The sequence below is a fragment of the Poecilia latipinna genome, unplaced genomic scaffold (assembly GCF_001443285.1).
Source record: "Poecilia latipinna isolate Pla-1442-1.1 unplaced genomic scaffold, P_latipinna-1.0 Scaffold1007, whole genome shotgun sequence".
Lineage (NCBI taxonomy): Eukaryota > Metazoa > Chordata > Actinopteri > Cyprinodontiformes > Poeciliidae > Poecilia > Poecilia latipinna.
This window is the reverse complement of record NW_015113623.1, coordinates 83,847-97,484: the sequence shown is the minus strand read 5'-3', so window position 1 is coordinate 97,484 and position 13,638 is coordinate 83,847. Positions and strand designations below refer to the sequence as shown.

General features: G+C 39.0%; 1 protein-coding gene across 3 annotated transcripts in view; it reads left to right on the top strand.

Annotated features, from left to right (window-relative positions):
- mpp2b (MAGUK p55 scaffold protein 2b) overlaps positions 1–13,638 on the top strand; it is a 51,228-nt gene that overhangs the window by 26,466 nt on the left and 11,124 nt on the right. For all 3 annotated transcript variants that reach the window (XM_015050715.1, XM_015050714.1, XM_015050713.1), the window contains one exon: positions 4,238–4,338. In XM_015050715.1, coding sequence (XP_014906201.1) covers positions 4,238–4,338 — 101 coding nt within the window. The remainder of the gene's footprint in view (positions 1–4,237; positions 4,339–13,638) is intronic.

Genomic DNA, 13,638 nt, shown 5'->3' with positions numbered 1-13,638 from the left:
TTTAGAACTCTAGATCAGGGGTTTTCAAATCCAGGTCCCGAGGGCCGATGTCATATGATTCAGGTTGGACCAGGATATCTAAAAGTTGCAGATGGGAGGATTTGAGGGTCCCTGTTGGCTTTGGTCTTTGTCTACTTCATTTTAAAACCTTGATGTTGTAAACTGGCAACTAGTCAAGTTAAGTGAAGGAAATGTTCTTCAGGTGATGGAAGGCTGACTTTGTAACTGTCTTTATGCAACTCTAAAAGTTCAGACCTGAGTCAATTACTACAGCCAGATTTCTGGTCTTATCATTAGTTTCTAGCTCTAATAACTAGGTGTGCTTCCATTTCAGATGTGTACAAAACTTTATCACTATTCCACTAATATTGAAAAAACATAATTCTACAATTGCGGTGTTTCCATTAACTAAGAAATGCAGTTAAAATCATACGTGAATAAGTTTGTTCAAGCAAGAAGTCATTGAAAAACTTGCTGTGTCATCATCCTCCTTCCACTTCCTGTCATTTTCTTCTTCGTGGTTTGTGGCAGTTGCAACATTGGGTTGTTGGTCATGTGACTCGCGTGATGTGAAAAAAGTGGTTCCACTGCTGTCTTGCAAAATAAACCAAATTTGAAAACCACCTCGTCCTAGTGCCAAAACCATTATATCAAAAAACAATTTTTTGGAAATGGACGTATTTCCATTAAGCAAATTTATTTTCAAACTCTCATATTGTGTAATTATGCGGTCAACAGAAACACATCTAGTGAAGCTGCTTGCTGACTTGATCGTTCCTCTTTGAGTCCAAAGATAATTACTTCAGTTTTGTTTTTGAGGAGTAAGAAGTTGATACTCCTTTTTTGGTCAAATTTAGACATATTTTAGACGTCACTTCTGAACAAACTGTCATTTTTTTAGAGGATTTCTTTATACTTTAAACCAACTTGTTTATTAGAAGTTCAGTAGAGCAGGATGTTGCGTCGGCCCAATGATGGGGAGCGGAGAGGGCCAGCTGCAGGCTGCGCTCTATGTCTAATACCCCCCTGAGGATCGGACATGGAGGAACAACAACACAGCCACTTCTCCCACATCCCTTCCTCCATATCCCCGCCCCCCCGGCTCCTCTGAGCATCTCCTCTCTGTTTATCTAACCGCCGCTCCTTAGCAACCTTCACTAAGTGTCGGCTGAGAGGTTTGTGTTCCTTGCTGTGATCTAACTACAAACGCTAACGGGCCAGGTTGTTCCACCGTCTCCGTCACTTTGAGTTTAATTGTAACCCTCCCTTTGGGATGAAGAGGCACTCAGGCGAGCCTTTCACTGACTGAAGTAGCTTCATTTGGGTTTCCTGTTGTTAGGCCTTGCTGAAGGGATTCTTGTTCTTGTGATCTTTATTTTAAACACCATATTGAAAGGATTTGAGTTTTACACAAATAACTTACTGCTGACTTCTTGTTCTAGTGTCTTAAAACTCGTGGTAAGATCTCCTTAAACGTTCACAGTTTTGCGGAACTCCTGACACTCATGTAGGTACATTTTGCCCACACACCTGGGTCGCCTTTGTGCGTGCTTAATCCCTCCACCTGCTGAACGAAACTCCTCATATAGTATCAAATTCCTGCAAGCGGTATAAGCAATTTAGATCCAGTCAAGTGAAAAATTACTTTCAGCACACCTGTAAAGGCAAAATGGATGGAAAAAAAACCCTGAGTATGTCGTTAAGAAAAGCGGCCTTGGGGGGGCTGATAAGGCGCATGAGCAGGAGAAAGATAAATACGTTCGACTCATGCTGCTCAGCCTCTTTATGAATAAGAGGGTTCCTTTCACAACTTGATACAAGATGAAGTCTTCCACCTGAATGTTAAAGAGAAAGGTTCTGTAAAAGAACAAAAAGTTTCAATTTGATATTTAGACCTTTAGGGAAGTTTTAAGGTGCATGGTTATGCTTCCTTTGATGCACAGTGTGCTTAATTCAAGCAGAAGTTCTTAATAAGCTATTATAGGTCAGTCTTTATTCTTAATAATCTTTCTAAATACTGAATAGACTCCAGTCATACTCGGCTGTAGGGTGGGTTTTACTCCCTGCTCTTTGCCTAAACAAGTTCATGTCTAGCTCCAGATATGATGAATTAGTTTGACATTGACGTATAATACCCGTCTGCCCTTAACGGCTCTGTTTTTTCTTGGCATTTGTTGAGGTCCCTCCTCAGTCTAGCTTTCATATTAATTGACTTGGCTACACTTATTGGTAAAATGAAACCCTCGTCGTGCTCCTTCTAGATGTCGCCTCCCTCCGTCTTGTCTGGGAGTCTCACTAAGTCCTTCATTGTTGTCAATCATTAACAGTTCACTGAGGCAAGGTTACTTTCCATTCTATTTTAAACATGCTGATGTAAAACCACTACTAAAGGAGACAATTGTGATTCCGGCTTTAGTGCTAATTATTGGTTGATGTCAAAATTGCTGTTTTTTGTAAGTTATTATAAAATGCTGTAGAAACTACAACATTTCTAATGTAATTTCTAATTTTCAGATCTACTAAGCTACGGATCTGAACCATTTTCAGTCTGACTTTCAGAAACTGAACTCCACTAAATTAGCTCCTCTGAAGGTTTACATATATCTTTTAAAGTCTTGTGAGGCAGGGAACAGTTCAATAATAATCATACCTGATCTCAGTGCAGCCTCTGATTCCTGTAACTACTGAATGTTACTGAATAGTCTGAGGGTTTTAGCTAGTATCTCTGGTTTTAAGCTACTTTGGTTTCCTTTGTATTTATCATGGAAGACTTTTTTTTGTTTCTGTAAACAAGTTTACCTGTGAGATTACTGCTCTAACCTGTGGGGTTCCACAGGGATGCGTTCTGGGCCCATTATTTTTGGCTGTAACATGCTCCCTTTAGCTGGCTTTGTTCATTTTTGTTAATTACATTTCTTATCACTTTTATGCAGATGATATTCCACTGTAATGTGTTTTAAGCCTACTCCACTGTTTACCTTAATGATTGATGCTGATTTGCTCTTTAACCCTCTAATTTTTAAAATGTTCTCTGTAGAGTGAACAAAATCATTGACTCATTTAAATGAGTTAATGCAGTGCATTCTGGGATTCAGAATTTTTACCAGTCTCCGTGTTCTCTATAATCCAGTTCAGTCCCTTTTATCTTTCTAACTGAGTTCCTCTGATTAGTGATTTGCTTAACATTCCCTCTGATTCTCCAAATTTCCATCTGGTTGCTGTTATGGATCCGCTACCTACAACCTACAGCTCTTCAAGTAGATAAGAACCATGAATTTAATTGTTTCACCTCTTTCTGTCTGTTTCTGTCACAAACATTAAGAACCGCTGCTGTATTTTTAACGTCGACAACAAAGAATCCATGGTCTGTTATGTAAATTCTTTTAGACAAATGGCCCCTATTAATAAAAACACCTACGTGTCCTACTGTCAGGTCTGCTTTGATTAATTCCCCAGCAGTAGTGATGTGAGGTACCTTAATGAGTCATATTCTGAGTCTGGAGAGCGGCATCAAATTGTCACCGACCCTCATCGAGTTGTTGACATCATCTTGTTTGTGCCCATTGATTGGTTGTCCCTCTGAGTAATGAGTTCAGTTTGATTTTGTATCTTTGAGGGAGAGGTGCATGCATACATGTCCTTAAGTCAGCCTCATCGCAGAGGCAGAAAGAGGATGTTATAATTAAATAGCAAACACATATGAGATATTACCATGTCGTTTTATCCAACTTCCTGAAATGTACGGTGGGGATTAAGGGACGTCTGGAAACTGACAAATGTCAAAATGTTTGTTCTGTCAGCAACCTTAGCAGCTGTGTTGCTATAATGGTGTGTGTGTGTGTGTGTGTGTGTGTGTGTGTGTGTGTGTGTGTTTGTGTTTGTGTATGTGTGTCGATGTAAGAACATGTGCGTAGGAAGTTGGGAGTTGTGGGAGAAAGATACTGTCTCGTCTGACAGACTTATGAGCAGAATGACTGACAGGGATAAAATTGCTTGGGAAAGGAAGTGAGGCAGTTCCCATCCTGCCTCCCTGTCCTTCGTTCTCACCCCATCCGTCGTTCAGTCTGTACATGTCCCACTACTGGAAATGTTCTCTCTCTGTCTCTCTGTCTCTCTCCTTTTTCTATTCTCTCTTTCAGGCAAGCTTGTTCCTCCATTTTTCACACCTGACTGTCGGGGGGAGCTAAAGCTGTTAAATGAAATAGTTTTTATTGTCTCTTTTTTCTTTGCTTTACAGCCATGTATCAGGCTCTGGACACGTTGAGCGACAGCACCAGTTCAACAACGGCTAATGACCTGGATCTCATCTTCCTCAAAGGCATCATGGAGAGCCCGGTGGTGAGTAATCCCCTGGACTTTATTAGTACACATACATTGATGAATAAATCATTGGGTTCTCTGCATCTCCGGTTCTTGGACAATTATTCACACCCTTTGCATTCTGCTTGTTTATGTTAAAACTAGTGGTGGAACTAGATAACCACTAGTCTGGTTAGTCGCATTTTAATCTAAATACATTTTCAATTCAAAAACCATTTTCCTGCTAAATTTTTGAATAAGTAGCTCAACAGCAAATACATTTGTTGCTTTCCATCTGTTGTTTAGATTATTCATCCATCAGATTAGTTCAAAATGTCCACTCAGCTTCCCAGTGTGTCAATACCTCCACATCATTCAGGGAACTTCTTTAGATCTGTGGACTGTGGATGCTGACATTATTGTTGGGGACATCTGTGCTATTTCATAGCTTCAATGAAACCTGCATAACCTGCACACAAAAAAAGGTTTCTCTAGCGTCCAATCAAATAATTTTTTTGAAGCAAAAATTAAGCCTCAGTTGGCCAAGAGTTCGGCTTTGTCATCCATCACTGTTGTTAGCGTATGTCGCTTGCACATCAGATTTATGGGGATACCAGAAACATTATACCGAGGTTCCAACTTGGGACTCTTGTATGAAAAAGGGGAAAAATTGATTCATTTGTTAAAAATTTGAACATCTTAAAATCTATGTAATTAATTAATCAAAATTGATGCATTAATTTCCTGAGCCCTAGCTAAAATTATTTGACATTTTACATGATGGACCATTACAAAGCAGGACTTCATTTTGAAATGGAGGGAAATGATTGTTTTCAAAATTTGTTTCACATACATTTATGTGCATGCTTTGGCTGAGCTAACAGCCAAGGACTGATGTCACTTGTTGTCCTATTCACAGAGACAAATTTAACAAATGTGCTAGGTAAAGCTCAGTTGGCTGCAGAACATGGATCCTCCACTGAAATACAAGAAGCAAAGCCCATAGCTACAATCCTGGAGAAGTACGCATGGATGTCATCAGGCATGTCCAAACCTTTATTGTCATATGCAAGGAAAATGGCCTCCATGAGTCAGTGAGAGAGACTCTGCTTAGATCAGGTTTCCCCCTATAGTGTGTTCACAAAGCACTTGAATAGCTGGAGAAGAAAGAGCTTCAAAAGAGAGTGGTGCTGTTGAATGAAAGGCTTCTACATGATAACACGTAGGGGTGCATGCTGCATTAGGGCGTATTGTTGCTTTTGAGGCCAAAACAGGTACAGAACCTCTGAACAGGCAGCGCCTGGCTATTTCCTATGTGTCTTGCAGAACACAGAGCCAGAAGAAACACAGTCTTGTAAGAAATACATTTACATTAACAGACTCCAGAGGCTCAAAAGGCGTGTCACACTGCGGCTGCAGAACCATAATCGGGTCCCAAGGCGGAGGCGCTCTTCTGCACAATGGCCTTTTGCACTAAACACCTGCCATGAACTGCACCACAATATGAAACGGGAGACTGCCCTTTCCATGCCTATGTTGCAAGCAGAGATGGACAATTTGTAATAAATCAAAAAGGGAAACTTACGAAAAGAGTATTATTCCTGCTCTGACACTAAGCTTCAAAAAATGGGAAGTCCTGGGATGACTCGTCCATCCATCCATTATCCCTGCTGGGGCTAGGTGGGGTGCAGTGGTCAACAGGTGAGAGGCGGAGTCACCCTGCACAGGTCGCCAGCCCATCGCAGGGCAACACAGAGACACACAGGACAAACAATCACGCACGCACACACACACACACGCACACGCACGCACGCACGCACGCACGCACGCACGCACGCACGCACGCACGCACGCACGCACACACACACACACACACACACACACACACACATATCCTTCTGGAAGGATCTCATGGGTTGCCACATTAAGATTTGTCTTAAGAGTGGTGACCTGAAAGCATGACCTCTTATGACTTTTTTTCAATAATGGCGTTCTTCTTGTCCTTCTTTCATAATGGCCAAAGTTGCAGACAACAACTATGATCCACCGACCGGTCTGCTGTGTTCTTTTGGTCAGCTCAATCCTGTTTGCTCTCCAGACTTCTCCAAGAAACCTCTGAGGATGTCACAAAGTAAAGCAGAATAAAAAGTGCATGAAACTTTTAAGTCTTTAACTTCTAAAAACAATAAAAGACAAGAAAACAATGCATCATTTTGTCAGCCTGACACATAAAATCCCGATAAAACACGCTTGAAGTTACTTTGTTGTAAAACAAAATGTGAAAAAGTCACTGCCGAGGTGAAACATTTCACATCCAAATTTGAAATTCAAATGTCATCTTGCTGTAACCGTCTTTAGCTCATCAATTGCAATCACATTTCCATTCCCCTGTCCTGGCTTCATTTTGTTGTCATAGTCTTAAATTCATGTCTGCTCTTTTATTTCCACCTGGTGTAAGGGTGGATGGAAAGTAAGAGCAGTAACCTTATCGAGGTTTTCTCCTCAAAATCTTTTATGTAGGAAGACTTTATTAACCCCAAACCCAAAAACCAGGATTTAAAGCATCTGCTGTTAATCAAAGATAATCCTCTCCAGATTTATCTAAATTTACCCGCTTGCCAAAAAACACAGCTCCCTGAAATAGCTCTTTACCACAAAGCTGAATATTAATTTGGCTTCAGCATTTTGGTTTGAGATCTCTGGTGAAAAACCGCCAGGCGTATGTTGTTTACTCAATAATCTATAGTGCCTAAAAATGACATAAATATCTTGAAAATTGAGTCTGGATAGTATGTAATTTTCTACAGGTAGATTTGTAAGTGCACTGATAGTTGGAATGACTGTGGATCGGTATGATTTTGAAACAAGAAGTCAAGGCATTTTTGGAGCTTTCTCTGCAGTTGGAAATGTCTTTTTTAAAGCAAATCTAAACATGTTGAAGAATTTAACATTTCAAGCTCAAACTTTGCATAGATGAAGGAACCAGTATGCTAACAGAATACGCATATATGCTCTGTCTAGTTTTCTCTGATCTCTTGCTTGCAGACACTGTGTTGTTTTGGCAAACAGTATGAATCTAACAGACATGATGAGGAAAACTGCTAAATTATAACAAGATAATACACACATCTGGCTCCAGTTGAAATCTAGGTTGTGAAGACTTTTTTGTGTGGAGTTTGCATGTTCTCTCCTTGCATCCGTGGGTTTTCTCCTGGTAATTCACTTTCCTCCCACAGTCTGAAAACAAGCAGGTTAGGTTAATTAGTTAATCTAAACCTGCTGTCGGAGTGTGTGTTGTTATGTGTGTCTGTATGAACTGGAAAATTGATTCCAGAGTGGAATGGTTTTCCTTTCTTTTGCTTTTTGCATTAACAAAATTACTCATTACTCATTAGGATACTTTAGTGTCTGAAACTATTTGCTAAAAATCAATGACCAGAGGAGTTCAAGCACACATACAAGTCCAGTTAAATATATAAATCAATATATGCATACTCACATAAACACACAGAGTTCTGCTGCCTGATCTCCACCAGAGCTCCTATAAGCTTTCACACCTGCTCCAAATCTAATCTGTTTAAAGTAGACCAAGCAGTTCTGCTATAATGGCATATTTAGAGAATTAAAAAAAATCAAAAAACAAATGTGATGTTATTAGCAAAACTGTTGTAAGTAAATGTTTGTTTAGATATTCAGCTGTGTTCATTATTTAGTTTGCTTATTAGCTAAGTGGACACAAGCTACAGTGTGTGGTTCATACTTTTTGTAGAATGTCTATTTTCCGATTTTATAAATTACTTCTTTTGCTTGTTTTGTATCAAACTCCACCCATTTTTGGGAGAAACGCCCACTCTTGGAAAGAAAGACACTGTGTTTTGTTGTGACCTCTACTTGTCCATAGTGGTGGAATATTCAGTGCAGACATGGGCTAATGTAAGATTCTAATAGTAAAATGTTGAGTAAAAAGACCGTGGGTCTGTGATAATATGGGATTGATAGAAAAATTTAAATGTATATAATAAATGAAGTTTGCATTGCTTTAGCAGAAAAGCTACAACTATTCCTACTGCTACAGAAATATATAGAGTACAGTTGCTGTTATATCTATTAAGGAAGGGACAAAATTAAATCAGGGCTGCCATGATTTGTAAAAAAAATTAGGCTAATGTATTGGAGTACAACAAATCATCAAATCATTGCTATTCCCACCCAGAACCCCACCGCTAGACTTTGATAGGTGAGTTTGACAGATAAAATTATTTACTGGTGAAGAACAGGAACGAGAGCCATGAAATAAAATAAAATAAATATTATCATATTTGATTAATTATCTGCTATAACATGTGTGCATCTTAATGATTTAATGACATATTTAATAATTTAATTGTTAAATAAATTATTTAAACATTTAAATCATGTATTTATTTATCTATTTAATTTGGTCTCCATTAGCTCCCCATAATCTATTATATTTAACTGTTTATTTGGATTTTAATACAAAGTAAAAAATATAGAATGAACATTTAAGTTTCATTTTATTATTAGTCCTTAACATAAAATCGGTCTCAACTAGTTCTCCATGTTACATAGAGGAACAGTGACGTCTCAGGCTATAACTTTTTGAAGTGAAAGGAGAAGAGCTTAGTGGAGGAAGACAGTGTTGTCAGAGCTTCTTCCCACTACGCCTCGTGTTTTTTTTCCCCTTCGCTTGTCAAAATCTTTCTCTACCATGTCTTGCCAAAAGCACAGTCTTTCATGCCCTCTTAAAAATATGGACTCTTCACCAGGACAGCCAGAAGAGGAAGAATCGCAGCATTGAGTACTGCCAGCATGAAGGAAGTTAACATATTCCAAAAGCTATTTTTAACATTCTTTGTTCACCCTACAGTCATTAGTAACAGTAAGCACATTTATCCTTCCTAGACTGCACCAACTTTCTCTTACGTAGAGGTTTGCCGCCCTGATGCATTGCTTTGTGGACTAATTCTCAGACTTACATGGAGCCAAGAGTATAAACCTTTGCAGCATCATTCAGCTGTCCAAAAGCAGCTCAGATCAGAGTATGGGCTCTCTGGGGGGATTTCCAGGCAGTGCTCTTCTGGTATTCCCAAAAACAAAGCCTTCTTTGCTCTCTTGCATTTTCAATCCCCCCCTCAATTCCTGTCTTCTTTAGATTTTCTCTTTCACTGTTTAGATCATCCCCCTGCAGAAAACCGCTAATGTCCTGTTGTCGTGTAAAAGCGCGACCGCTGTGTTCGTCCGTATGTTTGACTGCGTGCTCGATGTATTGATGAGCCCGTCTCATAAAAAAATCATCTGCTGATGCAGCCTTACTGAAGGATGTGAAAAGACTTTCCAAGAATATTATTTCCCTTGACCCCCTGTGCCGGATCCATAAACATTTTCACAAGCTCAGTTGATGCAACGGAAGGCAAATAAGGCTCCGTCACACGGATGCCGAGTCATAACATAGGTGCAGGTGTGCAAGGATGCAGCATGATGGTATTAGCCACTGGTGCTTGTAATTACCAAACAAAGTGCAAACAACTCAACCTCACAATTTTTAATGGGTTAGAATAGTTCTGTTAGACAAACTGTATGGAGGGTCAGCTCACCTTGCAGCATCAGGGCTGATTTCATCTGGAAAAACTGATCTGTTCATCCTTTTGCTTAGCAACTTTATTGACATTGTCCGGTATCCAAGCAACAAAGAGGCAGGCCACAACATTTATAAGGTAATATGTAATGAAATTAAAATTAACTTAGAATGTGTTGCTGTTCATGCACTTATCAGTTTTGTAGCTAATTAACATTTGGAACAAATACTCAAAACAATCAATCAATCAAATTTTATTTTTATAGCACATTTCATCAGCAAGGCATTTCAAAGTGCTTTACATAATTAAAATAAAAACAGCATGTGACATTGAATAAACAGTGAGAAAGAGAAAGAGATTTTGAAAAAAAAAATAAAAGATTAAAAAAGATAAAACATTAAAGCGCGTGCCCCTTTTAGGACTTCAGTTAAACGTCGTTTAACTGGGACTCTAACCCGCTGGGAATTTAGTCAAAAACACCGTTTGACAAGGACTCCAACCTCTAGGTTTTTCGGACTTTAGTCAAAATGCCGTTTGACAAGGACTCTAACCTCTCGGACTTTAGTCAAAGCGCCATTTGACAGTTACACTTAAAGGCGCAGTATTATGTAAAAATAACTTTTGAGCTTTGCAGCATGTTATAATGTTATTCCCTCCTCAAACCATACCTGGAGTGTTGCCTTGATTTTTGGATGCATGTTTGAGAAATCCTTTAATCTCCCATGGCAACCATTCAGCTGTGCTCCTCCTCTGAGCTCCTTTAAACTAGCCAGCAGCAGTAATTAGTAATTTCAACAATTATTTGAGCTTACTATACTATTTGATAAATAGGAACAATTGGAATGTGTGTGTGATTTAATTTAATTTTTTTTTTTTTGTAAAGTGCCTCCAGACGTATTAGGGGAGTTGATTTTCTTTTCTCATACACTCTGTATGTAATAAGTGCTGCTCTAGGAGATCTCATAATGCCCTGACTGACAAGGAAAGACAAGTTGAACGCTGGACAATCATTTAACTACCCTTGACTTTTCCTTCGATATGAGAGCACACTTATTTCCTGTATATTATTGAAAGCATTGTTGTAAAACCAATAAAGATAATGTTGGGGGAAAAAAGTGCCTCCAGACATAATTTGTTGTGAATTGGTGCAATATAAACTTAATTGAATTGGACAGTTGAAACAATAAAAGAAAAAAAAGGGTGAATGTGAGATAAGCACATTAACTAGTCAGGCAGGAGTTTGTCAACCAATCAGAAGCAGACTCCTCTAAGCTCCACAAAAACACACACACAATCAGAAAACCTGAAAAAGTGTTTCTGATATTTCTGTAATTATTACGCAGATCTCTGCTGAAGGGAACATTGCATGTTTCCATGATTAATTTGGCATGGAGACATGTGGAAGAGTCAGCATACTTGTGGGTATTGCTTCCTTCCTGTCTCGCTGCAGGGCTTCTTCCCCTTCTCCCCAGCAAATAAACATGGTTTCTGCTAGAACCGCGGTCAGTCCCACTGGACCAATCCTCCATGGAACTGCCTGACAACTGGGATTCTCAAGCACACAGCTTTACATGCAGCTGCCAATAGGGAATACCCCAAATGTCATACTGCATTGCATTCTGGGCACTTGTTAGCTATCTGGCACGTACACTAAGATGCAAGTTGTATGTTGAAAAGAAAGAGGGAAAATGAAAACTATGGATTGAAAATGTGAAACAGACCATTGTATTTATTATGACAGGTTATTGGAAGAGGTTATCAGGACTAAATAAGACCTTTCAACCTGCTGACCCCTAGGAGTTTTGGTGTAGATAGTTTTTTTCCTGTGTCCCCTGGAATAATTGAGTTCAAATTGAGTTTAAATAATATCTGGATTTTCCTTTCATTTTGCATACTATGGTCTATACAACTTACAGTTTTAGTGTATTATATGCTAACAGATAAAAGCTAAACGGTTATTAAGGATGAGAAAACCAATTTTAACCCTCACAGTGGGAAGTTATCCATGAATCCAGTTTTTATCTACAGTTTTCCCCCTTAGGGGCACATTTGTATGTTTTTTTAGGTTAAGATAAAAGCTGTAGTATGTAACTTTTATTTTAAAAACAGTTTTTTTATGTATTTATTAAAACTGTCAGCATGTCGTGACAGTTTATGGGACAGATAATCTGTGAAAAGACCGATCTCCTCGACATCCTACCTGAGCAACTATTGCTGTCTGACAAAATGCAACACTTCTGACCAAAAACAACCAGTCAGAGCCAGGAGGAGGGGCTTAGCGCTATCAATCAACCTCATGTACTCACTGATCAGGGTACTAATGGTGGAGAAACAATTTACTGCTACACGAAAACTGGTTATCCGCCATCATCAGTGGCTATGCTAACCGATGATGTGATGCTCTAAGAGATGCTCTAAGAGATGCTCTAAGACTATCCTTAGCATTCCCAACAGCAACGATGAGTGGCACCATATGGAGAATGATTGACAGCACTAAGACCCGCCTCCTGGCTGTGATTGGTTGTGACTAGTTAGCACTGAGATAAGGCAGAGCTTGATTTTTTTTCACAGATATCTCATACCGTACATATTCAACAAATATAAATATATATATAAAAAAATAATTAATAAAAGTTGCAGCTTTACGAGTGCACCACATTAGAAAGTCTTTGAATGGTGATATTACTAGTAAATATTGCAATCATCATGTTGGCTGTGATGCATCTGCATTTTCCTCTCTTGTCCGTTTCATTTTGGTTTCCAACACTCTGTGACCTTTAGTGTGTTGGACTCTTTCATCAAAGTCAAGTGTGGGCATTACTGCATTGAGATTCCATCCAATAGCCTGAGTAACTTATTAGCATGCAGAATTCATGACACTTTGAATATATTAGTCAACAAATGCTGCATTCCAAACAGTCCTTTCTGATATTTTTCTGGACACCTATATTGTGTTGGCAGCACATTATGGTTATTTTTATGAATATGTTTTCTGATTCAGTTTTTTTTTAAACAGCTCAGATTGATGGTTAAAATTTAAAATTTAAAATACTTTACCAATCTCTGAGGGAAAATCAATCTTGCTGCATGTCAAACAATTTTCTTTAAAGAGTTTTGACAGGGGTTGATGATTGTGGGCATGAAGGTTCTCCTGTAGCGGGATGTGATACAGCAAATCTGAAGAAGCCCCTGACTGCAAACACTCTGTTCATAAAGAGGATGCTCACGGTTGTCTGTAGTTTTCTTGATTTCATCTGTGGAACTGCTGGATTGACAAAAATGACTCATTCCTCTTTGCTCCATCAAACTGCACCTGGTTCACCACGTGAATGCTAATGCTAGTTAGCATAGCCGTCAATGACGATGGAAAAATCGTTTTCCTGAAACAGTGAGTTGTTTATATGCCATTAGCACATTGAGCAGCATCGATTGACAGTGCTAAGCCCCTCCCTCTGGCTCTGATTGGTTGTTTTTGATAGGGAGCAGTGCATTTCTTCAGATAGCAATAGCAGCTCAGAAAGGAGCTGGAGGAGATCAATATCTTCACAGATTATGTGTATGCAACTTTAAGTGTCTTCTGAACTTTAGTTGCTCTTGATGGGTTACACAAAGGAAATGGAACAAAAAATACCAATTTTAATTTTATTTGTAAAAATAGTTGAAAACCATTTATCGTTTTCATTCTGCCTCACAATTATGCACTACCTGTTGGAAAAATGTACAATGTCATTTAGACAGAGAG